Source organism: Lepus europaeus, chromosome 12 (assembly GCF_033115175.1).
Source record: "Lepus europaeus isolate LE1 chromosome 12, mLepTim1.pri, whole genome shotgun sequence".
Taxonomy (NCBI): Eukaryota; Metazoa; Chordata; class Mammalia; order Lagomorpha; family Leporidae; genus Lepus; species Lepus europaeus.
The window spans coordinates 25,073,361-25,098,706 of NC_084838.1; the positions used below are offsets into that span (position 1 = coordinate 25,073,361).

Consider the following 25,346-nt stretch of genomic DNA (forward strand, 5'->3'; position numbering starts at 1 on the left):
CTAGTGGCAGGAGATAGACAATTAAAAGTTAAATATATAACGCATATGTATATCCTTGGAGATAAAGTCCTGTAGGATAAGAATATAGAAGTGAAGCTGGTGCCGTGGCTCACTGGGCTAATCCTCCTCCTGAGGCGCGGGCACCCGGGTTCTAGTCCCAGTTGGGGCACCGGATTCTGTCCTGGTTGCCCCTTTTCCAGTCCAGCTCTGCTGTGGCCCGGGAAAGTAGTGGAGGATGGCCCAAGTGCTTGGGCCCTGCACCCGCATGGGAAACCAGGAGGAAGCACCGGCTCCTGGCTTCAGATCAGCGCAGCGTGCCGGCCATAGCAGCCATTTGGGGGGTGAACCAATGGAAGAAAGCCCTTTCTCTCTGTCTCTCTCTCAAACTGTCTAACTCTGCCTGTCAAAAAAAAAAAAAAAGAAAAAGAATATAGAAGTGATAGAGGGGCAATCAGAAAAGACCTCCCGGTTGGTGCCGTGGCTCACTAGGCTAATCCTCCGCCTTGCGGCGCTGGCACACCGGGTTCTAGTCCCGGTTGGGGCACCGATCCTGTCCCGGTTGCCCCTCTTCCAGGCCAGCTCTCTGCTGTGGCCAGGGAGTGCAGTGGAGGATGGCCCAAGTGCTTGGGCCCTGCACCCCATGGGAGACCAGGATAAGCACCTGGCTCCTGCCATCGGATCAGCGCATTGTGCCGGCTGCAGCGCGCCTACCGCGGCGGCCATTGGAGGGTGAACAACGGCAAAAGGAAGACCTTTCTCTCTGTCTCTCTCTCACTATCCACTCTGCCTGGGAAAAAAAAAAAAAAAAAAAAAGACCTCCCAAACACTTGAGATTTAGGTAGAGTAGTATAATATTAATAAAGTGAGAGAGTGAGTTGGATGGGAAAGTGGGGATAGCATATTTAGACAAAACGAATGTAATGGCTCTGAGGTGGAGGAGGAGAGCTGTATATCTGAAGAATACAGAGGCAGTGGAAGAGGGAGTGGAGTGAGCTCCAAGGGAGGTGGTGAAGTATGACATCTGAGTAGGTCATGGGAAGAACTTGGACTTGTTTTTCTCAGACAGAATGGTAAACCTATTGAGAGTTTCGAGTAGAAATGGCATGATCTGACTTATACTTTGAAAGGTTTTTTGGCTTAACCAAAAGGGTAAATGGTAGTGCCATTGACTGACATAGGGAACTCAGGTAACTATTTTCAGCCTCACAATAGCTGTCACACTTGAGGGAAAACACTATTATTTGGAGAATGGAAATCATTCATTTTCTTTTGCTCATATTAAGTACAAAGGTCAAGTAGGATCTGTAAGACTGGTGTCAGGATAGTTCAAGAATGGAGAGACGTGGAAGTTAACCTGTGTTAAGGTGATTTTACAACCATGGTGTTCTGTGAGACCGACATAGAGCTTTGCTGGCTAGAAGGAAACAGAAGATCCGTGAAATAGAAAAGTGGTAACATGGAGTAATTAGGCACACACAGGGAAAGGAATCATTGAAGTTGCTTAGAATCTCCATGTGAAGCTCACTGGTTTCTCTTTCAAAGGAGAGGGAAAGATGCAAAGGATGGTTTGATTGTGAGGTCACACTCTCCAGTGGTAGCAAGGCATGAAGGCTGTTGAATAGAGGGCAAAAGTTAACCCTGAAACTATTGCCTCTTCCTTCATATTTCTTTAGCTAGTTTATTACCAAGACCTGTTCTTTTTCCTTTTTTTTTTTTTTAAAGATTTACTTTAATTATTTGAAAGACAGAGTTACAGAGAGAGGTAGAGACAGAGAGGGAGGTCTTCCATCCACTGGTTCACTCCCCAGATGGCTGCAACAGTTGAGCTGTGCTGATCTGAAGCCAGGAGCCAGGAGATTCTTCTGGGTCTCCCACGTGGGTGCAGGGGCCCAAGGACTTGGGCCATCTTCTACTGCTTTCCCAGGCAATAGCAGAGAACTGGATCAGAAGAGGAGCAGCCAGGACTAGAACCGGCGCCCATATGGGATGCCGACGCTTCAGGCTAGGGTGTTAACCTGCTGCGCTACAGTGCTGGCCCCCTATTCTTTTTCTTTACAAATCACTCCCAAATTTGCCCTGTTCTCCACATTATTATTGCCAATCACCTAAATCTAAGTCTTTATCTCTTTATTCCCCTGGTGTCTCTCACTCTAAAATATTCTGCATATCATTTTTTTTAAAAACATTTGTTTTATTTTTTTGAAAAGCAGAGTTACAAAGAGGGAGGCAGGAACTCCATCTGGGTCTCCCAAGTGTGTTCAGGGGTCCAAGCAATTGGACCTGTTCCGCTGCTTTCCTAGGCACATTAGTAGGGAACTACATTGGAAGTAGAGCAGCCAGGACTCAAACCAGCACTCATATGGCATGCTGGCATTACAAGTGGTGACCTAACCCACTGCACCACAATGCCTACCCCTCTACATATCATTTTAACATAATATTCTAAAGATCCCTATCGTACCTGCACAAGTTCTTCTCCATCATCCTCTTCTCAGGATGCGTGGTGAATCGTCACCACCTTTTTATAGTTGGTGATTTTTATGATGAGTATGTGTAGGTTTCGTTAGTAAGTATAGTTCTTATCAACTACTTGTGGGTATCATCTAAAACAGTAATGTTTTCCTTTTCCACCAGGTTTTTGCTGCAGAGGGTTTAAAGTTTACTTCAAGTACCCAAGGTTTTTCAAAACAGGTAACTCTTGTCTCTCTGCCTGGTGCTGGTTATAATATCCTAGATATCCACTGGCATAGTATTAAGGTATCAAGATATTTAAGGTATTTCATTGGGGGTGTTATAACTTCCTAAATTACATTTCAGCTGAAAGATGATGACAAACTTACGCTTCTCCTGGAAATAAACAAGCTAATCCCTCTATGCCACCAGCTCCAGACAATAACCAAGGCATCTCTGCAGAATAAAGTGCTTCTCAAGGTAAAGCAGAGGGAGGGAGTTATTCAGGTAGACTTTGAGAAACTTGCATACTTCTGTCTTTATCATATTTGCTCCAGGCTGTTTTTTCTTCAAAGAAAGTGTTAATACCTGCAGAGGCACAATTTATTTCCATATTTCCTGACTTGACGGCAAGAATCTTGTATTATCTGCTTTTGTAACTGACCCCAGAGAGCAACACATTCGCTGAATGAATTGGCTTTTTGGACGTGATTAATTCCATAGCACTGGGCAGCTACCTCTAAATCCTGTCATCATCACCTGTCTGACATGGGTGTGAGTGCTTCCAAGGCTGGGCTCCCAGAATTTGTCTGAGGATATGTGGGTGTTTGCCCACAGAGCAGAGTGCAAGGAATGCCAAAGCAGGGAATTTGCTGTCACTATCTGGAGCATTTTGAGTAGCTCCTGAGCAGCCTGAAGGAGTACAGTTGCTTTCCCACCTGTTCTTCCTGGGTGGAAACAGGAGTAAGACCTGAGTGGCAACGCTGCACTTGTGTTCTGGGGCCTTGAGTCAGCTCCTGTGATTTCTGTACCTTCCAGATCCTTTGTAGTTCCACAATAGAGAAATGCCATTGTTTTAACATCAACTCTATGATAAAGTTTTGTGAATTCCTACTTGTAGAATATGTTGCACGCTTTCTGTCATTGTAGGTTGACAAATGTATTACAAAGACAAGATCCATGATGGCGCTCTTGGTTCAACTTCTTTCACTTTGCTATAAACTGCTGAAGAAGGTAAGGCAGTTTTCCTATCTTCAACTCGTATTTGAAAAGTTAAAGGAAATTGCAAAAAAAAAATTAGTAATTACTACTAATTTTGCAGCTTTTTTTTTTTTTTTTTTCAGAATAAAGCAGAAATTAATTGTCTTAACTCTTTCTAACTTCAGACAGAAAATGTCAGATGGGTCTCGGTTACAAATAAAGACACCGTGGATGGTAAAACCTGAGAAGATTTTGGAGTCCAGTCTTTGCAACATCCTCTGGCAAAGCCGACATTTTTAAAAAGCAAATTATACCTTGCGAAATTCAATACATTTATCAAGAAAACAATACTGAAATCCTGCTTTATTTTCTGATCATGAAACTGGTTGTGAAGCTTTTGACGACTAATAATTGCCCTGATAGCAGTTAGAATTTTAATTGCAGTGTGATTTTAAAATGTAACATTGCATTAAAACTGTAAAAGTCAAACCAAATATCCCAGATGTCTTAATGACAACTCCATCCAAAGAAGCTATTTTGAATATGCGCTTGCCTTTGGCATATTTTACTTTAACTGTTTTCTTATTTAAGCCTATCATCTAGAACACTAATTTCAGCAGAAAATATACAGCAGTTTGGGTGAACACAGGGTTTTGCTATAACAAATGGACTCTTCTTCAGTCCCTGTGTCCACCAAGTGTGACAAAGTCCCCTCTGATGCTCCCTCTATCGCAGATCATGCTACTGGCCAGAGTTTGTCCTCTAATAAATGTTTCACAGAGCAAGGGCTAACTGCTGTGCTGCATGTACTTCTGAGCTCCTGAAAGCTGAGTAAAGGAACCCAATCCACAGAAACCTGGAGCAATTCCTGGGGAATAGCAGATAGCCGTCTTTTGGTCCTAGGTCTAGCATAGCTAGCCAGTCTGCCCTGAATACTAGCTGTAATACTAAGCCTATTTTCCTGGCTTAAAAAATAGCTTTGATCTATTCTTCTCAGTATTGATATAATGGAAAAGAAGACAGAAGGATGGAACCAAGAAGCTGTTTAGATTTTGAGTAATTTTACATTTTATAATGTGGCCCTGGAATGTGATTACAAAATAAATAAATATCTTTATTTAGTCATTTTAATTCGTGTTGAAAACTTGTTTTTGTGCTGTGAGTTTTGATGGGAAGATCTGGCTGATAGGTTTTCTCTGCATAATATACTATGACTGACTTTGTTTTGAGCTCATTTCATAGTGTTTGTATCCCTTGCTTTGAAATTCATTTTGATATCCGATGGGTCATGTCCTTGCCACGTGGCAGTAGATAGATGAATCTGATGATTTTTCTGTGTCAGCCACCACAATCATGATTCAGAGAAGATCTTGAAGAACCACAAGACTACCAGTATTTTACTGAAGAAAACTTTGTTTTTTAAAAATTTATTTACTTGAAAGTCAGTTACACAGAAAGAGAAGGAGAGGCAGAGAGAGAGAGAGAGAGAGAGAGATCGATCTTCCATTCGCTTCTTCCAAGTCCCCCATGTGGGTGTAGGGGCCCAAGGATTTGGGCCATCTTCTACTGCTTTCCCAGGCCATAGCAGAGAGCTGGATTGAAAGTGAAGCAGCTGGGACTTGAACCCATATAGGATGTCGACACTGCAGGTGGCGGCTTTACCTGCTATGCCACAGCCCTGTACCCTGAAGAAAACTTTTTAAAAAAAGATTTATTTGGGGACGGGTGCTGTGGTGCAGCAGGTTCAACTACCACCTGCAGCACCGGCATCCCATTTGGGTGCCTATTCAAGTCCCAGCTGCTCCACTTCTGATCCAGCTCCTGCTAATGTGCCTAGGAAAGCAACAGAGGATGGCCCAAATGCTTGGGCCCTCAAATCCACATGGGAGACCAGAAGCTGCTCCTGGCTGCTGGTTTTGGTCTGGCTCAGCCCTTGCTGTTGGGGCTGGAGAGTGAACCAGTAGATGGAGAACTCTGTCTCTCCCTTCTCTTTCTCTAAGTCTGCCTTTCAAATAACTAAATCTTAAAAAATGCTCTTCTGGATCTCTCACCTGGGTGGTAGAGTCTCAAGTACTTGAGCCATAATCTGATTCCCAAGTACATTAGCAGAAAGCTGGATCAGAAGTGGAACAGCCTGGATTTGAACAGGCACTCTGATATGGGACGTAGGGTCCCTAAGGGGCAGCTTAAACTCTTGTACGACAAAGCCCACCCCCGAATAAAACCTTCACTTTTCACTATAGTCCTGGGAGAAAATGGGGTACACTTAGCTTAATGACTTTATACTTCTTTAAACAGAAAGTCTGCTTTTTATTCTCTGAAACAAATATTCTTTTACATTACAGTAGACTTCATGGGGGAATTACGTGTGTATATGTAAAGTAGATACAGACTGTTTTACTGTCATAAGTGTCTCTGTCTTATGTACTCTTGAACATTCACTGTGCCAACTGATGTGCTGGTTTGTGCTCACATTTTCACTTCATAGCACCATCACTATACGTGTTGCTACCTTGTCATAGTCTATGTGTATATTTTAGGGAGAATTGTCCTGGCATTCGCAGGGGTAAGGGAACCTTTTTTCTGCCAAGAGCCATGTGGATATTTATAGCACCATACAGGGAGCATACAAAATTAGCAACTCAAAAATCAGCCTGCTGTAGATGTATTGAATTTCAAGTCCTGCCTGTGGTCATCTTGGCAGGGCCAGACCAAATGATTTCCGGGACCTTACATGACATTCACTACCCCTGAGTTTCAAGATGTTTTTGCTATGAACTAAAACTAATTTTAAATTTTATTTATAAGATGCTGTTACAGGCCGGCGCCGCAGCTCACTTGGCTAATCCTCCACCTGTGGCTCTGATACTCTGGGTTCTAGTCCTGGTTGGGGCGCTGGTTCTGTCCCGGTTGCTCCTCTTCCAGTCCAGTTCTCTGCTGTGGCCTGGGAAGGCAGTGGAGGATGGCCCAAGTCTTTGGGCCCTGCACCCGCATGGGAAACCAGGAGGAAGCTCCTGGCTTCGGATCGGCGCAGCGCTGGCCGTAGTGGCCATTTGGGGGGTGAACCAACAGAAGGAAGACCTTTCTCTCTGTCTCTCTAACTGCCTATCAAAAACAAAAAACAAAACAAAGATGCTGTTACATACTTGAGTAGGTGTGGGGAGGGGATATCTGACTTCAACAGCATAAGAGGATAGAAACTGTAAAAAACACAGCTGTTTAAATATATGTAGTCTAAGGAAAAAGTGACATGTTTTCTTAATGTCCTTTATTTGAAATTCATTGTAAATCAGTATCCAATTTTAAGCCATAAATTGAGTTAATTAGTTTGTTTCTTTTTAAGGATGTGAAAGCCTTTGTTGTGTCCAAAGGCAGAAACTTCTTTCTTAGTTACCCAGTCACCAGAGTGACACTGCTTGACTACAATGTATCCACTATGAGAACCAACTTAAGTTGCCTTATTTTCCATTTGTTAAGGCAGAATTTTGTATTTTTCAAAGATGTGTTCCTCATTTAGTTGTTTAATAGGTGTGAGGAGGACAAAAGGTACACTCTACACTCCAGCCTCTTCTTGTAACTTAAAAACAGGTGGGACAAGACTTTGTGTCACATTTAAGCAGGGTGAAGAAAGGTCATTTAGGTTTTTGAAAAAACTTCAAAAATTGAAAGAAAAAACAACAGCCATGCCATATTGTTCAAATAATAGAAGTATGTCAAAATACAGTATTTACTTCCATGTAATATGATGAGGATGAATAAATCAGTTACTTAAAACTTCTCCATGTTTGCCAAATTTTACCCAGAGGTGTGTGTGTGTGTGTGTGTGTGTGTGTGTGTGTGTGAGAGAGAGAGAGAGAGAGAGAGAGAGAAGAGAATGAATCAAAATGCATCCCCTGCTTGCTTGTTTACTTGGAAGCAAAGGAACAGGGTGAGGGTGGAGACAAGTGGGAGCCAAAGCTTGTCAGGCAAGACAGAGGGAAAACTAGGTTAAGTGAAGGCTTAGGGCTCTTCTGCTGATGGCTGGGGGAGAAGTGTGCTTCACACAGTATGCTGCATCTCCTTGAGGGCACTGATGGTTTAGACCAGGTAAGGCTAAGAATCCCATGTTGCTTCTGGCTCCATTGCAGTCCTCATGATGTAGCTGTAGCAGCATCAACGCGTTTCAGCACAACTTCTTCGTACTGTTTTTGTGTCAGTAAGCCTTCTGTTATGCTCTTGCTTTCTTCAAATTTGGGTAACACAACTGCAATGTAACCTTCAGTAGATGGCTGGAAAGGAAATAGAATATTTAGTACTGGCAAATGTATGGGGGTGGGGTGGGGTGGGGTGCATATTTGGCACAGCAGTTAAGCTGCTGTTTAGGGGGAGGGGGCCTGTGCTCAGGTCCCAGCTCTGCTCTCAATTCTAGCTTCCTCTGAGGAAGTGGGTAATGGCTCAGTGGGTGATGGCTTGAGTGGTTGGGTCCCTGCCGTACATATGGGAGACCCAGACTGAATTCCAACTCCTGGCTTCAGGCATCTGGAGAGTGAACTACTGAATGGGAAATCTCTGACTCTCTGCCTTTCAAATATACCAATGAATAAAAATTCAAAAACAGTTTAAAAACCCCTTAAAAAATACAGGGATGAGATCATATATTTTTCCTCTTTTACCTTTTCTTGAAGAATAGATGGCTCATGGAGAATGTTTTCATTTACTTCCATCAGTCGTCCTCTCACACAGCTATTAAAAACAGAATTATTTGTATGAAAAATATTATCTGCTTTTTTTCTCCTAAATGGTGGTTAAAAAGTTACTCACCTGGATATGGTATATTCTTCTCCATCTGAGCAGTAAATCTTACACAGAGGTGCGAATTCTGTTAGAAACTGTGCCCCCTGTGTGATGGAAGGGAAGAAGTAAGGAATTGATGGACACTTCTCCACCTTCCCTAGAGAAGCAGCCCACAGTACTGCTAATATATCTGGGCCAGCGTTGTGGTAGCTGGGATAAGCTGCCACTTGGGATGTTGGCATCACTAATATGCTCCTAAATTGTCCGTGGTGTGAAACCCTCTTTCAGTAAAATGTCATTTTGCCTAGACCTGTGGAGAGTAGAGATAACATGTTTCATAACTGAAGATTTTGAGGAGGTAGAAGGTGGTGTGGATAACTGTGTATTAGACTGGCAATGCACATACTGTATGTTTTCTCAGGTTGACATATTTTCCTACTCTGTCCAGATTTTTCCTTTTAATTTACATGTGAAAAATATGGTAAAAAAGAAATGGTCACCTAAATTTTATAGAACTCAAGACACTGGTTTAATAAACTAGAAGGGACAAAATATCTTGTTGATGTTAGAGTTGTCTGTTAAAAGGCCCACATTCCCCCTCCTCCATCCTGGAGATAAGTGAGAGAGTGGCCCACAACCAAATATGACAGAAGTACCTCCTGAAATATCCCATCTTTTTGGTCTGAGAATTTCTTTAGGGTTCAAGGATACATGAAACCAGCAAATCAAAGTGCCAGAGAAGCATGCTGAGCTTGTGTTACCAGATTCTAAGACTGACTGGATCTGTCACTACCATGCATACAGAGGAGTTAAGTAGATAATCACAGAATTACAGCAACATACCCGCTTAAATTTCCCAGAGACCTTGTTCTGGAGTCTGCTACAGTTGGTACTTATCTGATAGGAAATGCTCTTAATCGTTTTTCCACTTTGAAGAACCGGATGAGATCCTGCCAATGTGATGACACATATTCTAGAAGGAGAAAAGACTGAGCTGGAGTTACTGCTTGCTGTAGTTCTTCCTCTTACATCACAGTATTCCTGTTGGCACAAGAGGACTTAACCTCATCTGTTTAGTCCAGCTACCAAACACCTCCCTTTTTTTCTTTGGCTGTTACTGGGGCATCACTGTAGAATGGGGAATGCAATAAAGAGAAAATAAGATTGACTTTCCTTCCCAGGAAAGAAGCGTACCAGAGGTCTTGAGGTGGCACTGGGGTAGAAGGGAGAGAAGCAAGGCACGCCTGTGTGGACAGGGTACCGCGGAGGCCTCTGTGGTAGCAACACCTTGGGCCCTGGCAGTTCTGTGCTGAGGCACAGGCTGGCCACTTCAGGTAGCAGCTGACTGAGGGTGAGGTCCTCAGTTTGGACATTTGGAGAATCAAGTTTATTTGTTCAGAGTGAATAGGCCTTGGAAAATTCATCTCTGCCAACCAACTCTTCTAACACCATTTCAACACAGTGAAAAATGATGGACATTGTTCAAGACCATACCAGGGTAAAATTGGAGGGGGGGGGGGGAGGCGCTTTTTAGTAAATTAAAATTCCCAATTTGCTTACCGGTTAGAGTGCTGTAGTATACAGTGGTCCTCACAAGGTTTTCCTTTGACATCTGGAAGAAAAAAATTGTATTGGTTATGGAATGAGTATGTATTCCTACTACTTAGTACTTTATTGGGCTTATAGAAATAGTAATTGTGAAGAATGCACACATACTGATCATTGGTATCCTTTCATTACTCAAAAAGATAGACCTAAAAGCTTCCAAAAAGTACTTACAGGGACTTGGCCTGGACAGAATCATTTATTCCATGTTCAAGTTCCTTGCTCTATCTTGCTTTGTCCTCACATTAAGTACATCCATTATTTCTACTAGAAAAATGCAACTGGCGTTGCTTCCTTTCTTCCACAGTAGTGTATTTTCGTGGGTGGTTTCCAGGGCTGATGTGAGCTTGGGAAGTCCTGCATTTGGATAAATCCCTCAGTACTGGGCAAACCAGGAGGGTTGGTGGCCTAAGTTTAGCCAACAGGAAATACAAAGGACTTAAAAAAAGTCCATAGAAAAAAATGAAATTCAAAAATCAGTTTGTTTTGGTACAAAAATCTTAGTCCATACATAGTTTTTTTTTCCCCTCAGAATGTGCATTTTCCAAGAATTTGTTGATTCCTCATATTATGGACTGCAAAAATCTTTTTGCAGCAAAGTTTGTTTTAATACATTTTCTTGAACTTTTTGGAAGTATCTTCGTTTGCTACAGTATTTTTTTTTTTTAAAGCACACTCTATTATCTCCGAAGAAAGCTGGAGTCAGAGAATCCCCATGAAGCTTCTGCCACTGGGGTTACTGTGTGCACAAAACGGGACCACAGGAAGACACTTCGAAGTGACAAATGGTCAGTGCGGCAGCTTCTCATTGAGAGAACAGCGCAGCTTCTGCTCTCCAATGAGTCTGTCATAACACCCTCCTGCCATCGCTGCTGCCTCTACCCGACCGCAGAGCAGATCCTCTGAATAATTTCATGCATCGCTACTCCCTGTAGGACGGCGCATTCGTCCCAACCGGCAGGAACGCACTGTACCTTCTGGCCGCCGCCGACCTCGAGGACCTCGCTTTACCCACGCCGGAGCCCGCGCTGCCCTGGAAGCCCCGGGAGGCGCCCTGCTCCACGGGTGATCCACGCCTGCGAGTCCTCCCAAATGCCAGCCCTCGACCTAGAGGGCCAGCTCCTCCGACGCGGGAGGAAGCGCGAGAGCGCGCGCGCATCCTCGTCGTCACTGCCGTCCCCACAGCATCAGGCCTCCGCGGCCGAGCACTCACCCGTTTTGTACCAGCGAGTGAAGTAACGATCCACCAGCGAAGGCACGGCCAGCTCGCCGGCCGGCAGCTCGGTAGCCATGGCGACCCCCGGGGCCGCTGCCCCGCCCTCCGGGATGCGAGCGCTTCCTCCCGCCGGGCCAGCCTTGGGGGTGTCCTTCCGGCGGGCGGCCATGTCCAGCGCACGCGCGCTACTCCCCAGCCAGCAGGCTCCGCCCCCTACCCCCACGACAGGGCTTAGGGAATCTGATGTAAAAGCAGGAATCGAATCCAATAGGGTGGGCAGTAATCATAATACAATAGGGGGAGATATAGGACGGGTGCTAGCGCAGCCCCTGTATTTCTACTTCTCCGGGGTTACAGAGTCCACCAGGCCCCGCGGCCTGGGAAGCCGCCCTCGACTCGGCCACGCCCCGTCGCGTGACGTCATGCCCGCGCCGCTCAGCGCGTGTCCGGCCAGCCCCGCCCGTGCGTCTCTGTCGCACGCTGAGCACCTGAGCGGCGCTTCGCGCTCTACCTTTGGGTGTCCAGTGGCTGTAGCCCCTCCAGCCTAGCGCGCTCTCTGAGAGCTCGGAAGCCGCAGACCGAGGCTTCTGGGGGCCAGCGGCGCGAGGCCGCGTAGGCGAGGGTCCTCCGTGCGGCGCAGGTGAGCGTTCCAGCGACCCCTGCCTGAGCAGGAGGCCAGGATTGGGCCCTGCGCGCCCAGGCGTGTCCTAGTGAAAGGGACACCGAGGGTCCTGTGTCTGCTGCAGACCCGGGAGTAGAGTGAGGCGTGGGCGACCTCTTTCCTCGACCCTCAGCTTCTGACTGCGGACGCGTGGTCTGTGGCCGTCCAGGGGCGCGTCAGGGAGCTACCGCCGGGGGATGACAGCCCAGCCTCTGGATCCTTGCACCGGGGAGCTAATGCCCCCGTCGCGAACGCATTAACCCAGGCTGGAAAGCCATGCATGGTTCGTAGAGGTGGCGGTGCTGTGCTGCGGGTCCTTTCTCGCGAATGCGACTTTTCCGTGGACGTGAGGTCTCCGGTGCTTCTTCAGCTTAAATTGAGTACTTTATGTGGCTTGTTGTCCGGTTCAGCCGTGGTCTCCGTGGAAGCAGTGACTGAGTAATCGCCTAGCACGTCGTTCAGTCGTTGTTTGGTGGAGGTCACAAACCGGGTCGCGGGATAAGGTGCTGCACTTTGACAGCCACTGATGGGACCAGTCAACTGTAAACTGTGAAAGGGTGGGCAGAAGGGCAAAGGCAGCTTTCTGTTTAAGAACGGAGAGAGGGGCAGTACCGTGTCCCCAAATAGAGCAAGCTGACATTTGGTGGAAGAATAGGAAATGCTTCGTTTCCCAGGTTGCATTTGATGTGCTTGTGAGACATGCTTGTGATACCATCAGAAGGTTGAAAATGTGGACTTAGTGTACAGTAGGGCTTCTTCAGCAGGGCTGAGTATTTCGTAATCCCTCATCAGCATATCGGTGATCTGCCTGGGGCTGTAGTCACCAGCACCAAGTTAGCCAAGAGGGGGATAGGTGAGGGGCAAGGGAAGAAAATGGAGTTGTCGGAACAGTAGGAGAGATTCCCAGGAGTGACCAGCAGTGTGAACAGATTTTTGGCACACTTAAGTACCAAGAAAATTGAGTCAGTGGAGGCAGGGGAGTTGAACATTACTGATGTCAAGGAAAGAGTATTAATATGGCTGGGTCCTGGGGGGACTATTGAGGATATTTCTGTCCTAGCCTGGAAAGGACGGGGCATGTCTTTCCCTTGAGAGTGTAACGGAGTAAGAGTGGTGGGTGTGAGAATTAAGAGTAGTTAACTTTTGGGTGGGAGGGAGATTAATGAGCTCACCTTTGCAAGCTCAGTGGCTTTGAAAGCTCTGATTTGAGAACGCAGCTTGTTTGTGTTAGGCAGGGCCCTGCCAGAAAAGTAGAAACCGCACAGATTTTCAGTGGAGAGAATTTAATGTAAGAGTTGCTTAAGGTCGGCGCCGCGGCTCAATAGGCTAATCCTCCGCCTGCGGCGCCGGCACCCCGGGTTCTAGTCCCGGTCGGGGCGCCGGATTCTGTCCCGGTTGCCCCTCTTCCAGGCCAGCTCTCTGCTGTGGCCAGGGAGTGCAGTGGAGGATGGCCCGAGTGCTTGGGCCCTGCACCCCATGGGAGACCAGGAGAAGCACCTGGCTCCTGGCTTCTGATCAGTGGGGGCGGCCACTGGAGGGTGAACCAACGGCAAAGGGAGACCTTTCTCTCTGTCTCTCTCTCTCACTGTCCACTCTGCCTGTCCAAAAAATAAATAAATAAAAAATAAAGTTGCTTAAATAGCTGCTGGAGGAACAAAAACTGAAAAGGAGCCGTGAAGTAACAGACCAATAGACCTGGAAGAAGGAGCTGCAGTACCTAGCTAGGGCTAGGTGTCAGAACGAGGGGAGATGTGGGGGGCTGTTACCACAGCAACTCTGGAGCATTGTAAAGCTGGGCTCCAACTGCTGGTGTTACTCCCTCAGGAATTCAGAGGGTGACACCCACAGGGTTGGATTTCAGAGTCTGTCAGGGTGCGGGAGAGCCTGCCTAAGTGGTGCCTGGGGGTGGTCCTGGAAGTGCTAGAGACTGGGACAGAGGCACCTGCAAGAGCGAAGGTCCACTACTGGGCTATCCTTGGGGAAACCAGCAAGGTAGGAAAAAAGTGGATCCTTTTGTTTTGCCTTTGCCCTCCCACATTCTCATCCCCCGGGGTCCATGGATAAGGTTGTTGGCGAATAGGTTGCAAGTTCACAGGAAGGGATATGGAGATGTGATGATCTGGTCACGGCAGTAGTATGGGCATATGGTGTCGTTTGAATGTGTTCCCTAAAGTTCATTTGTTGGAAACTGAATCCCCTGTGCAGCAGTGTGGAGGAGTGAGACCTTTATAACCCAGTGGGAAAAACAGCTGGGAGACTCCACATGGATGACCTCCTGTTGCCTGTCCTATCTCTTGTTGCTTGCTCTACCCCTTGCCGGGATTCTCTCATCTCAAATATACCCATCTGTTCAGATGTGTTTCAGTGGTCATCTTTGAAGGTAAAAGACATCTAACTTTTATACACCTTGAAAAATCCAATTCTATAGGTGGAGCTGGATTTTTATTAAAAACCTATGTGGTATAAAACTTGATGACATAATTTCCAGAGGTTCTAGAATATAATGTCTCTAAAACTTACTGAAACCATCGTCTACCTTGATTCTCTTCTTCACACCCACCATATATGATCTTGCATTTCTTTTAACCCACATTATGTTTTCTCATTCCTGTTACAATTGGCATTATTTGCTTTATACTGTAAGGAATGTCTCATTTTTATTCTTTCACTGTCCTAAGCATGAAGTGCCAAGATGAGACAGTTCACCTTGCATTAAAGTGATGATAAGGCCAGTGTGGTCTTGGTAATTTCCACCCTTAACATAAGTTAGGGAACTTCTAATTATAAACCTTAAAGAATTCTGAATATAACTATGCAGCATATTAATATTTTCCCTATTTAGATAATGTTATGCATTAAAGCAAGTCTGATTTTTACCAGACCAAAGTAGATATTCCCATTTAGCATTCTTTTCTTACCTTTTCTCTTATGCTGATAAAAGCCTGGCCAGGAAAGTGAAGTTGCTTGAAGTGGTTGTATCAGGTCATCAGACTGATGTCAGTTATCATTTGGAAGCAAACTCTTACCATTCCACACTATCTTTCTTTCTGAGGATAATAAATGTTTTTGGCTTCAATTTTTATTTTTTATGAACATATAAAACTAGTTTATTCAGAGTTACCTGATGGATATTAAAGTCATTTTATTCCATATTATCTTCAACTGCTAATTCATATATGTGGATTTTATGTAGTTCTAATGAGTAGCACAGTTTTGTTTTCTCTTACGACTTTATAAATTTGTTGGGTTATAAAATTCCCTAATATGCAAAAATAAAACATTTTCCTGTTTGCTTGTTCTTTTCAACTTTTCTGAGGAGTATTTTTTAAAGAAGCTGTGAAGTTGAGTCTTGCCTCTCAAAGAGTAAGAACCTAAAATAGCCTCTAGCACTCTCAGTGTGTGGCTCTGCACTGTACATGTTGTACAGCAGGTGTTGCCACACGTGAGTATGTGGGATGGGTGTGTGTTCATGTTGGTAGTTGTGTTTTTTTTACTCCTTCTACCGCTTCTCTACCCTGAATTATTCTACATAGTTGAGTGGCCGTTTATCTCTAGTAAGCTGTGCCTTTCTTTCCCAGGGATTAATGCTTCATCCAGGGAGATTTGTACTTTTCTCCCGGGAATTGCTTTATCATGAGAAATCTAAAGCTACTTCAGACTCTGGAGTTCAAGGATATTCAAGCTCCAGGGAAACCTCAGTGCTTCTCTCTGCGAACTGAACCGGGGACAGTGCTCATTGGCTCAGAACATGGCCTGATAGAAGTAGACCCTGTTACGAGGGAGGTGAGTTCCTCATGGAGAATCCCAGCACTTGACATGACCTTTGACTTGTATCCTGCCAGACTTCCTTCCCTGAAGGTAGTCTTTCTTTACATCTTATTGAATTTCTTTCTTCCTGAATATTCTCTTTGATTTACATAGATGCCTTGTTAGACATTGCTTAAATAGTAACCTTCCTTTAACTACTGACCATTTAGTTTGTATGGATATCCTGTGTTTTACCCTTTCTACCATGTACGTACATTGATATAACAGTGGTCCTCAATGGGGAACGCACCTAAGCTTGAGTCCTTAACCCATACCAACTGAGTCACAGTCTTCAGTGCTGGAGCTGACCATATATATTTTTAAAATGCTTGTTGGGTTGATTTAAAGTATTTTATTTCTGGAAACGTTATGGATTGTTCTTGAAAGTGGGCTGAGTTAAGTTGTTCATGTGTTTGCTTTGGTAAAAGGTGAAAAATGAAATTCCTTTGGTGGCAGAAGGCTTTCTCCCAGAAGATAAAAGTGGCTGCATTGTTGGTATTCAGGACTTGTTGGATCAGGAGTCTGTGTGCATTGCCACAGCCTCTGGAGATGTCATTCTCTGCAATCTCAGCACACACCAGGTGAGTGAGGAGGAGGGTCCTGCAAAGAGGAAGTCACAAGCATCCTCAACAAGTCACTTACCTTGTGTTGATTTTCGAGTCAGTAACCGTAGTATTTAAGCCTTTGAAGTTAGAAGCTTTGCATTTTGTATCTCTTTATTTAAACACACACACACACAAACACATACAATTGGCATAGCTTTAGCTATATTTCAGGATTTTTCCAAAATCTGATTTTGTCTATTGGATCTGTTAGAACATTCCAAATTAGAACTCTAAAAAAGTAGTGAATACTGGCCTTTCTTGGGTGCTGTATGTCACGTCACTTCTTATCAGAATCTCATCCTGGGTTGTAATCTTTAGTTGTCAAGTTAGAACATCTTTGAGATGTTTACATGGCTAATGTTTCTGTTATGGATCTGATTGGTTAACATACTGAAGTAATTCACTATAGTTGCATACATATTTTAAGACTTCTAAGGAGATAAATTTCAGCCTGTTGATTTTTTCTCTACTCTAGCAAAAAGCTGAATTTCTGGATTTCCAGCCTCACTTTCTTAACTACACACTTTCAGATTTTGATTGCCTGATTCTTACTTAATCTTCTTTGATTCCTCCATTGGTTGTGATCTCTGCAACCTTGATTATGTCGCAGGAGTTATACTGTTACAGGTAATAGGATAATAACAACAGCTTACATTTACTAAATGTTTAGAGTACACTTTTTCATATGCTCTTCATGCAAAGTTTAATTTAATCCTTACTGTGACCTTATGATGTAGATCATTGTTTGCCATTCTTCAGAAGAGGAAATTGAGGCCTAGAGAGCTTAAATAACTAAGCCAAGGTCATACACTTACTGGATGGAATTTGAACCTTGTATAAATCTGAGACCTTAACTCTGTTTTTATTTGAAAGAGTTACAGAGAAAAAGGGAGAGACAGAGAGAGAAAAAGAGCAATCTTCCATCTGGTGGTTCACTCCCCAGATGGCTACAACGGCCAGGGCTGGGCCAGACCTAAGCCAGGACCTTTATCTGGGTCTCCCACATGAGTGGCAAAGGCCTAAACACAACTTCCACTAGTTTTCCCAGACCATTAGGGAGCTGGATTGGAAGTGGAGCAGCCAGGACACAAACCAGCATCCATATGGGATGCCGGTGTTGCAGACAGTAGTTTTACCTACTACACACAACGCCAACACCTGAGACCTGTACTCTTTTTTTGTTTGTTTGTTTTTTATTTGACAGATAGAGTTATAGACAGTGAGAAAGAAAGACAGAGAGAAAGGTCTTCCTTCCGTTGGTTCACTCCCCAAATGGCCTCTACAGCTGGTGCTGCACTGATCCGAAGCCAGGAGCCAGGTGCTTCTTCCTGGTATCCCATGCGTGTGCAGGAGCCCAAGAACTTGGGCCATCCTCCACTGCCCTCCCAGGCCACAGCAGAGAGCTGGACTGGAAGAGGAGCAACCGGGACTAGAACCCGGTGCCCATATGGGATGCTGGTGCCGCAGACAGAGGATTAACCAAGTGAGCCATGGTGTCGGCCCCAACCTTTACTCTTAACCATTCCGTATAATACAATAATAGACTACTCTCAATTCATGGTGGGAAACATCAAGGTCATCATGTACAATTTAACATTTTATAGAATTTTTTTCCTGATACTGTGCTCTTTCAGTCCATTTATATCCATTTAATGGTATTGATCCTGTCCCTTTGTGGCTTCTCAATTGTCTGCAAAACAGAATCTGTGTTCCTTATTGAGCATTATAAGGCCTTTTACTGTCTGTTCCCCAAATTCATTTTTAGCTGCATCCTACATTGTTTATATCTTATGTTCTAGTTGCAGCTCATTCGTAAGTGCTCTTTTTATGCTTTCTTGCTTCAAAACTATGTTTTTCTTTCTGTCTCTGTCTCCTGACCTTGTTATCACTCTTTGAGACACAATCACAGAAAAATGTTCCCAGAGTTTCCTGAGCTGTTGGTCTTTCCTTGTTTTAATACACACTTTATTTCCCAGAGACCTCAGTTATAGCTTAATCCTGCCGTAGAGTCATATTTTTATCTCCTTTGTGAAAGAGTTTTGGGAAGAATGAGGTGTCCATTCCTGTCCTTGTGCCTAATATCCTGTCTGATCTCTATCTCTGTTACTGATGAAATGTGGAGTAAATTCACATTTATGTTTGTTTTCAATTGTTTGGGTTGAGGTCATAATAAATTTTTACTGAAACTTGGTGTTTTGAATCTCCCTTTTCAATTTTCTTGGTCTTAGCTGGAGTGTGTTGGGAGTGTTGCCAGTGGTATCTCTGTCATGAGCTGGAGTCCTGACCAAGAGCTGGTGCTTCTTGCTACAGGTAAGTTTGTCACTAGTACCTAATTGACTTTTATAAAACATTATTCCTGGCTGGCGCAGTGGCTCAATAGGCTAATCCTCCGCCTTGCGGCGCTGGCACACTGGGTTCTAGTCCCGGTCAGGGCACCAGATTCTGTCCTGGTTGCCCCTCTTCCAGGCCAGCTCTCTGCTAGGTCCCGGGAGTGCAGTGGAGGATGGCCCAAGTCCTTGGGCCCTGCACCCACATGGGAGACCAGGAGAGGCACCTGGCTCCTGGCTTCGGATCAGCGAGATGCGCTGGCCGCAGCGGCCACTGGAGGGTGAACCAACGGCAAAAAGGAAGACCTTTCTCTCTGTCTCTCTGTCTCTCTCACTGCCCACTCTGCCTGTCCAAAAAAAAAAAAAAAAAAGTAAAAATAAATAAATAAAACATTCCTATTATCTTACAGGCTTAAATTTTGGCATTTCAAACAATTTCTTTGAATAGTAATACCACTATTATACTGTAGAATGAGTATTTTTTTCTAACTTAAGTTTTACCTCATATGTTATAAAAATTGTTCCATGTAAATTTTTGAGTCTTAAGGAATGAGAATGAAGTCATAAAACCTGAGGAGATTGCTAAATTCCACTCATGTTATTGATAAAAAAAAATTCCACACACTTTATTGTTAAAAAGTGTCAACAATATTTAACTCAGTTTGATATGCTTTTATATAAACAGATTCTAAAAACTCCTCTGGCATTACTTTTTTTCTTTAATTGTAGTCACTTCACTCCAGGTGCATTCTGTCAGCTTGTATCAGCAATCAGATATGTTTGAAGAGATGTCTTAGAACTAGAAATGGTGAAGTTAGTTGGGAGAGGGCTATGTGGACTTTTATATCAGGCTTTACACACACAAATACCTGAGAATAAGCACCAGATGATATGTTGAGTCAAGACTTTATTTTTTTTAAGTGAAATCATTGTTGTGTATTCTGTCTGCCCTATTCTGACTATGAGTCTTCTACTCTGGCTCTGTAGCTTATAGTGCCATAAATACTTATGGAATGTCAAATTAGTTACAGGAAAGTGAAATTATTCTTGTTTGTCCCTTCTAAGGTCAACAAACCCTGATTATGATGACGAAAGATTTTGAGCCAATTATGGAGCAGCAGATCCACCAGGATGATTTTGGTGAAAGTGAGTATAGCTTTGTTTAAAACTGAGGTTTCTCCTCAGTTTTAATCATTTTCTTGTACACTAAGTTGTGTCATAATCCAAAGAACCGTGGAGCTTCAGATTCTGTAATTAAACGTTTTTGAGCACATTTCCTTCAGCTCATCCCAGAGTTTTTGTGTGTTTTTAAATTTTATTTAAGTTATGTAAGTTTCATGTATTTCATATATACAGCTTTAGGAACATAATGCTACTTCTTTCCCTCCCACCCTTGCTCCAACCCTTATTCTTCCTCCCTCTTCCATTCCCATTCTTAATTTTTACAGAGATCTACTTTCAGTTTGTTTAATGATCCTAAGGTTAACTGTACACTAAGTAAAAGAGCTCAACAAATAGAAAAACAAAACAAAACACTCTTCTTCAACAGAAGAAACAAGGGCTGTAAACAATCATTGAATCTCAAAATGCCCATTTCACTCCAATACATTACATTTTAGGTACTGTGTTTGTTACCCCAGATCAAGGAAAACATGATATCTGTCTCTTTGGGACTGATTTATTCACTGAGTATAATGGTTTCCAGTTGCATCCATTTTGTTGCAAAAGATGGGATTCCTTTGTTACAGCTGAGTAGTACTCCCTAGTGTATATATGCACCATAATTTCTTTATCAAGTCATCAGTTGATGGACATCTGGGTTGATTTCGTATCTTAGCTGTTGTGAATTGAGCTACAGTTAACATGGGGGTACAGATAACTCTTTCCTTTGCTGATTTTTTTGTTTGAGTAAATTCTCAGGAATGGGATGGCTGGATCGTTTTATGGTAGGTCTCTATACAGATTTCTGAGCTATCTCCATACTGCTTTCCACAGTGGCTGTACCAGTTTATACTCCCACCAACAGTAGAGTAGGGCACCTTTTTCCACACATCCTCAGCAGCATTTGTTGTTTGTTGGTTTCTGTATGAGAGCCATTCTAATTGGGGTGAGATGAAAGCTCATTGTGGTTTTGATTTGCATTTCCCTGATGGTTAGTGATCCTGAACATTTTTTCAAGTATTTGTTGGCCATTTGAATTTCCTCTCTTGGAAAAGTGCCTGTTCAAGCCCTTTGCCTGTTTCTTAACTGGATTGTTTGTTTTGTTGTTGAATTTCTTGAGCTCTTTATAGATTCTGGATATTAGCCCTTTATCACTTGTGTAGTTTGCAAATATTTTTTCCCATTCTGTTGGTTGTCTCTTCACTTTGCTGTGTTCCATCCCAGAGTTTAAAAAGCTATGTTTTAGTGTCTCTCATGGACTGAGGTTTGGCTTTGTTAGTAACTTAGGGAATAGGAATCTATGCTTAAAGTCTGTTGCATGGTTATTGCCCCTGCGCTAGCGAGGACTTAGGCTGGGGTCTTAGTGAAAAGGACTGTACAAGTTAGAATAAGGAGAGTATTTCTAGGGTACAGTTCTGGGGAGAAGAAAACGAGAGAAAGCAGAGAAGGCTGATTTTTGTTACTTTTTATTAGCTATGACTCTGCATTTCCAATGAGACTGGTCAGATAGTTTTCTTGTTAAAATCTACCCACGATCATTTGGACGTTGAGGCTGGGAGAGGGCTGAGAGGAAGGAGAGAGGAGATGCTTATTCAGCGTAAGAAGTTCTGGCCAGCTTAAAGGCACTGGATAGCTGGCTTAATTAAAGAGAGGGGTGGGCAAGGGAGTATTTCAGCTTTGGCTGATGAAAACTTGACTTCACCAACTCTGAGAAATCGTTTTTCAACTCTTAATTTTATTTAAAGCAATTTGCTCAGAAGTCATTTCTGAGTAGGTATATATTTGGTGATATGATCATTTGAAAAAGGGCGAAGTTGTTGGCTTTTCCTTTAAGGAGTCCTATATGCATAGTAATAACGTGATAAGTTGGTATTAGGGTGCCAGAAGGGAAGGAAGGGAGTCACTGGGGAAGGAGAATTTCCCAGAGGAGGCTGACCTGAGCTGAACCTCAGCTGAATTGGTGTTGGGTATTTGAGGGTTGAGGGTGGGAGTAGCCCAAGCATGAGAATTAGTCCATTCCAAGGGAGGAATGTTATATAAAAAATCATGGTTTATCCAGGGAATTGCAAGTAATTCAGTATTACTGGGGTGGTAGGACATGAGAGTAGAACAAATGGCGGCCAGCGCCATAGCTTACTAGGCTAATCCTCTGCCTATGGCACCGGTACTCCGGGTTCTAGTCCTGGTTGGGGCGCAGGTTCTGTCCTGGTTGCTCCTCTTTCAGTCCAGCTCTCTGTTGTGGCCCGGGAAGGCAGTGGAGGATGGCCCAAGTGCTTGGGCCCTGCACCCGCATGGGAGACCAGGAGGAAGCTCCTGGCTCCTGACTTCGGATCAGCGTGCGCTGGCCTTAGTGGCCATTTGGGGAGTGAACCAACGGCAAAAAGGAAGACCTTTCTCTCTCTCTCTCTCTCTCTCACTGTCCAACTCTACCTGTCAAAAAAAAAAAAAAAAAAACAAAAAAAACAAAAATGGTGTGGGTTTTGATTACATTTTTGTGCAGTGGTAAGAAATTTGGAAATGGAGTTTTAGGTGATCAGCAGTGAACAGTTTTGAAAGTATTGGATTCTGAATATATGATTTCCAGACTATCTTTCTATTGCCTCTTTTTTTTTTTTTTTTAAGATTTATTTATTTATTTGAAAGGCAGAGTTATAGAGAGGCAGAGAGAGAGGGAGAGATCTTCGAACATTCTCTGGTTCACTCCACAAATGTCCACAATAGCTGGAGCTGGGCTGATCTAAAGCCAGGAGCCAGTAGCTTCTTCCAGGTCTCCCACACTGGTGCAATGGCCCAAAGATTTCAACCATCTTCTACTGCTTTCCCAGGCCAGGCCATTAGCAAAGAGTTGGATTGAAAGTGGAGCAGCCAGGTCTCGAGCCGGCGCTTATATGGGATGCTAGCACTGTAGATAGCGGCTTCACAGCGCTGCCACAGCACCAGCCCCTCTATTGCCTCTTTTTTTTTTTTTTAAATTTTTGACAGGCAGAGTGGACAGTGAGAGAGAGAGACAGAGAGAAAGGTCTTCCTTTGCCGTTGGTTCACCCTCCAATGGCTGCCGCAGCCAGTGCGCTGCGGCCTGCGCACCGCGCTGATCCGAAGGCAGGAGCCAGGTGCTTCTCCTGGTCTCCTATGGGGTGCAGGGCCCAAGCACTTGGGCCATCCTCCACTGCACTCCCGGGCCACAGCAGAGAGCTGGCCTGGAAGAGGGGCAACTGGGACAGAATCCGGCGCCCCGACCGGGACTAGAACCTGGTGTGCTGGTGCCACTAGGCGGAGGATTAGCCTGTTGAGCCACAGTGCTGGTTCTATTGCCTCTTATAGCTCCTAGCTCCAGGACAAGAAAAGCTGCATTGTTTCAGCAACTCTTGATTTTTTATGAAGGTACTTCCAAAAATTTGTGGAAAATGGAATCAAGGTACAGATTTATTTCGGTGCAAAAGGTTTTGAAATCCATGCCTTTTTTTCCATAATATACATTTCCATAAACTTTTTAAGGTCTCTAATAGGTACTAATATCAGATTTTTATTTTCACCAGAATAAACTTATATTTTAAAAATTATTTATTTTTATGTATTTTAAAGGCAGAAATGGGGAGGGGAGAGAAAGAAAGAGAGAGTTGGTTAGAGATCCATCTACCATCCACTGGTTCATTCTCCAAATGCCCACAACAGCTCAGGCTGGGTGAAACCAAAACCAGGATCCTGGAACTCAGTTCAGGTCTCCCTTATGGGTGGCAAGGACCCAATTACTTGATCTATCACTTGTTGCTTCCCAGGATGCAATTATCAGGACGGTAGAATTGGAAGTGGAGCCAGGACTTGAACCCAGGTACTCTGATCTGGAATGCAGGCATCCCAAGAGGTGTCTTAACTGCTGTGCCAAATACCTATCTCCAAACTTATCTTTTAGTCCTTTTTCCGCAAACTTTTTCAGGTACCTTCATGTTTATGTAAGGGAAACATTGTGATTTAGAAAAAACCCCAGCCTGGAAGGCAGAGCCCTATGTTCAAATTTGGGCTTAAGGGACTCAATCTTAAGTGTCCAAGAAGGGCTGTTTTCTATGATCTACAGTCCCTTCCACCACTGGTGGGAAGATTGATACATTTGGCCTATTTAAAGCTGATAGAATTCTGTTCTCAGCTTTTACTTGAGTCTGTTGTTTTGATAATGCATGGGCATATTGTATAGATTTTCCAACTTTTATTTTTCTTGTAAGATGAAAATGAGATTGCTGTTTTTGTTTTTAAGGAAACTTAGAATATTTAAGATGACAGTTAAGTACTTTCCAAAATAAGGGGTATTTCGAATTCTGCCAAGTCACTGCTGCATATAATGTAACACATGCTTTTCAAATATTGACTGCTGGTCAATTTATTGAGAGGCCCTAGAGGACTCAAGTAACTGTTAGTGTCTAACTTTGTAAAGAATAGCAATGAATGGCCGGCGCCGCAGCTCACTAGGCTAATCCTCTTCCTGTGGCACCGGCACACCGGGTTCTAGTCCTGGTTGGGGCGCCAGTTCTGTCCCAGTTGCTCCTCTTCCAGTCCAGCTCTCTGCTGTGGCCTGGGAAGGCAGTGGAGGATGGCCCAGGTCCTTGGGCCCTGCACCTGCATGGGAGACCAGGAGGAAGCACCTGGCTCCTGGCTTCAGATTGGCACAACAGGCCGGCCGTAGCGGCCACTTGGGGGGTGATCCAACGGAGAAAGGAAGACCTTTTTATTTGTCTCTTTCTTTCTCTCTCTAACTGCTTGACAAAAAAAAAAAAAAAAATAGCAATGAAATTCTTATTTCATTTTATGTAACTTATTGGTTGTCATGCATGCTCTCAATTGTTCTTTAGGTAAGTTTATCACTGTTGGATGGGGCAAGAAGGAGACACAGTTCCATGGATCAGAAGGCAGGCAAGCAGCCTTTCAGATACAAACGGTAAGGTTGGTTTGATGGCCAAAGAACCTTGATTGGAACATCTGGAAGTTCTGCCACCCACCAGGACCTGGGTGACCAGATAGAGACCAATAAAAGACAAATCTCTTCTGTTTTAGTAAAACTAGTTGTTTAGAGCCCTCAGGGATTGAGTCACCTTAGATTTTTTTCCCTTTCAATTACTGAGTTCATCTGTGTGATGGTTTTACTGTAGAGAATAATTATAATATGGTTTAAAAAATGAAACATCACGGATAAAAATGGAATGCCCTCTGTGGAGCCCTTCTTGATGTGCTTTCCTCCCTCTCCAGAAAGCTGCTGTCTGGTGGTCATTGTTGATCAGTCACATATATGTTTCCATACTTTTCCTCTAGATGTAGATATTTTCTGAGTTTTCCTTTTGGATGAAACTTTTTTTCCCCCTCTTTTGGGATTGTAAATTTCTTTTTTTTCTTTTCTTTTTTTTTTTTTTTTTTTTTTTGACAGGCAGAGTGGACAGTGAGAGAGAGACAGAGAGAAAGGTCTTCCTTTTGCCATTGGTTCACTCTCCAATGGCCGCTGCGGTAGGCGCGCTGCGGCCGGCGCACCGCGCTGATCCGATGGCAGGAGCCAGGTG

General features: G+C 43.9%; 3 protein-coding genes across 7 annotated transcripts in view; 2 read left to right on the forward strand and 1 right to left on the reverse strand.

Moving 5' to 3' along the window:
- CTNNAL1 (catenin alpha like 1) overlaps positions 1-4,782 on the forward strand; it is a 72,944-nt gene extending 68,162 nt beyond the window's left edge. The window contains exons 16-19 of one of the 2 annotated variants that reach the window (XM_062207794.1): positions 2,635-2,691; positions 2,818-2,931; positions 3,601-3,684; positions 3,837-4,782. In XM_062207794.1, coding sequence (XP_062063778.1) covers positions 2,635-2,691; positions 2,818-2,931; positions 3,601-3,684; positions 3,837-3,896 — 315 coding nt within the window. In that variant the 3' untranslated portion in view covers positions 3,897-4,782. Of the gene's footprint in view, positions 1-2,634; positions 2,692-2,817; positions 2,932-3,600; positions 3,685-3,794 lie in introns of both variants that reach the window. The other variant, XM_062207795.1, reaches the window with a different exon arrangement.
- Positions 4,783-5,072: 290 nt separating this feature from the next.
- On the reverse strand, positions 5,073-11,366 carry ABITRAM (actin binding transcription modulator). 2 transcript variants are annotated; one of them, XM_062207798.1, is made up of 6 exons: positions 11,004-11,147; positions 9,985-10,036; positions 9,268-9,413; positions 8,452-8,528; positions 8,304-8,373; positions 5,073-7,919 (listed from the first exon to the last, which is right to left on the reverse strand). In XM_062207798.1, exons 2-6 carry the CDS (start codon positions 10,034-10,036, stop codon positions 7,782-7,784), a joined length of 483 nt encoding a protein of 160 aa, XP_062063782.1. In that variant the 5' UTR covers positions 11,004-11,147; the 3' UTR covers positions 5,073-7,781. The 2 variants fall into 2 exon arrangements, with proteins under 2 accessions (XP_062063782.1, XP_062063781.1); XM_062207797.1 differs by lacking the exon at positions 11,004-11,147 and adding an exon at positions 11,243-11,366 and having other exon boundaries at positions 5,074-7,919; positions 9,268-9,397.
- Positions 11,367-11,702: 336 nt separating this feature from the next.
- The window catches only part of ELP1 (elongator acetyltransferase complex subunit 1), a 76,670-nt gene continuing 63,026 nt past the window's right edge, over positions 11,703-25,346 (forward strand). For 2 of the 3 annotated variants that reach the window (XM_062207799.1, XM_062207801.1), the window contains exons 1-6: positions 11,703-11,885; positions 15,485-15,689; positions 16,142-16,294; positions 18,547-18,628; positions 19,711-19,791; positions 24,648-24,733. In XM_062207799.1, the coding sequence (XP_062063783.1) occupies positions 15,540-15,689; positions 16,142-16,294; positions 18,547-18,628; positions 19,711-19,791; positions 24,648-24,733 (552 nt within the window). In that variant the 5' untranslated portion in view covers positions 11,703-11,885; positions 15,485-15,539. Of the gene's footprint in view, positions 11,886-15,484; positions 15,690-16,141; positions 16,295-18,546; positions 18,629-19,710; positions 19,792-24,647; positions 24,734-25,346 lie in introns of those variants that run through there. The other variant, XM_062207800.1, reaches the window with a different exon arrangement.

Coding starts and splice junctions, on each gene's coding strand:
- ABITRAM (XM_062207797.1), bottom strand. CDS start 11,321: ATGGCTACCGAGCTGCCGGCCGGCGAGCTGGCCGTGCCTTCGCTGGTG. Junction 8,529..9,267: donor TCTCTGGGAAATTTAAGCGG/GTATGTTGCTGT, acceptor TCCATCACACAG/GGGGCACAGTTTCTAACAGA. Junction 8,374..8,451: donor GAAGAATATACCATATCCAG/GTGAGTAACTTT, acceptor TGTTTTTAATAG/CTGTGTGAGAGGACGACTGA.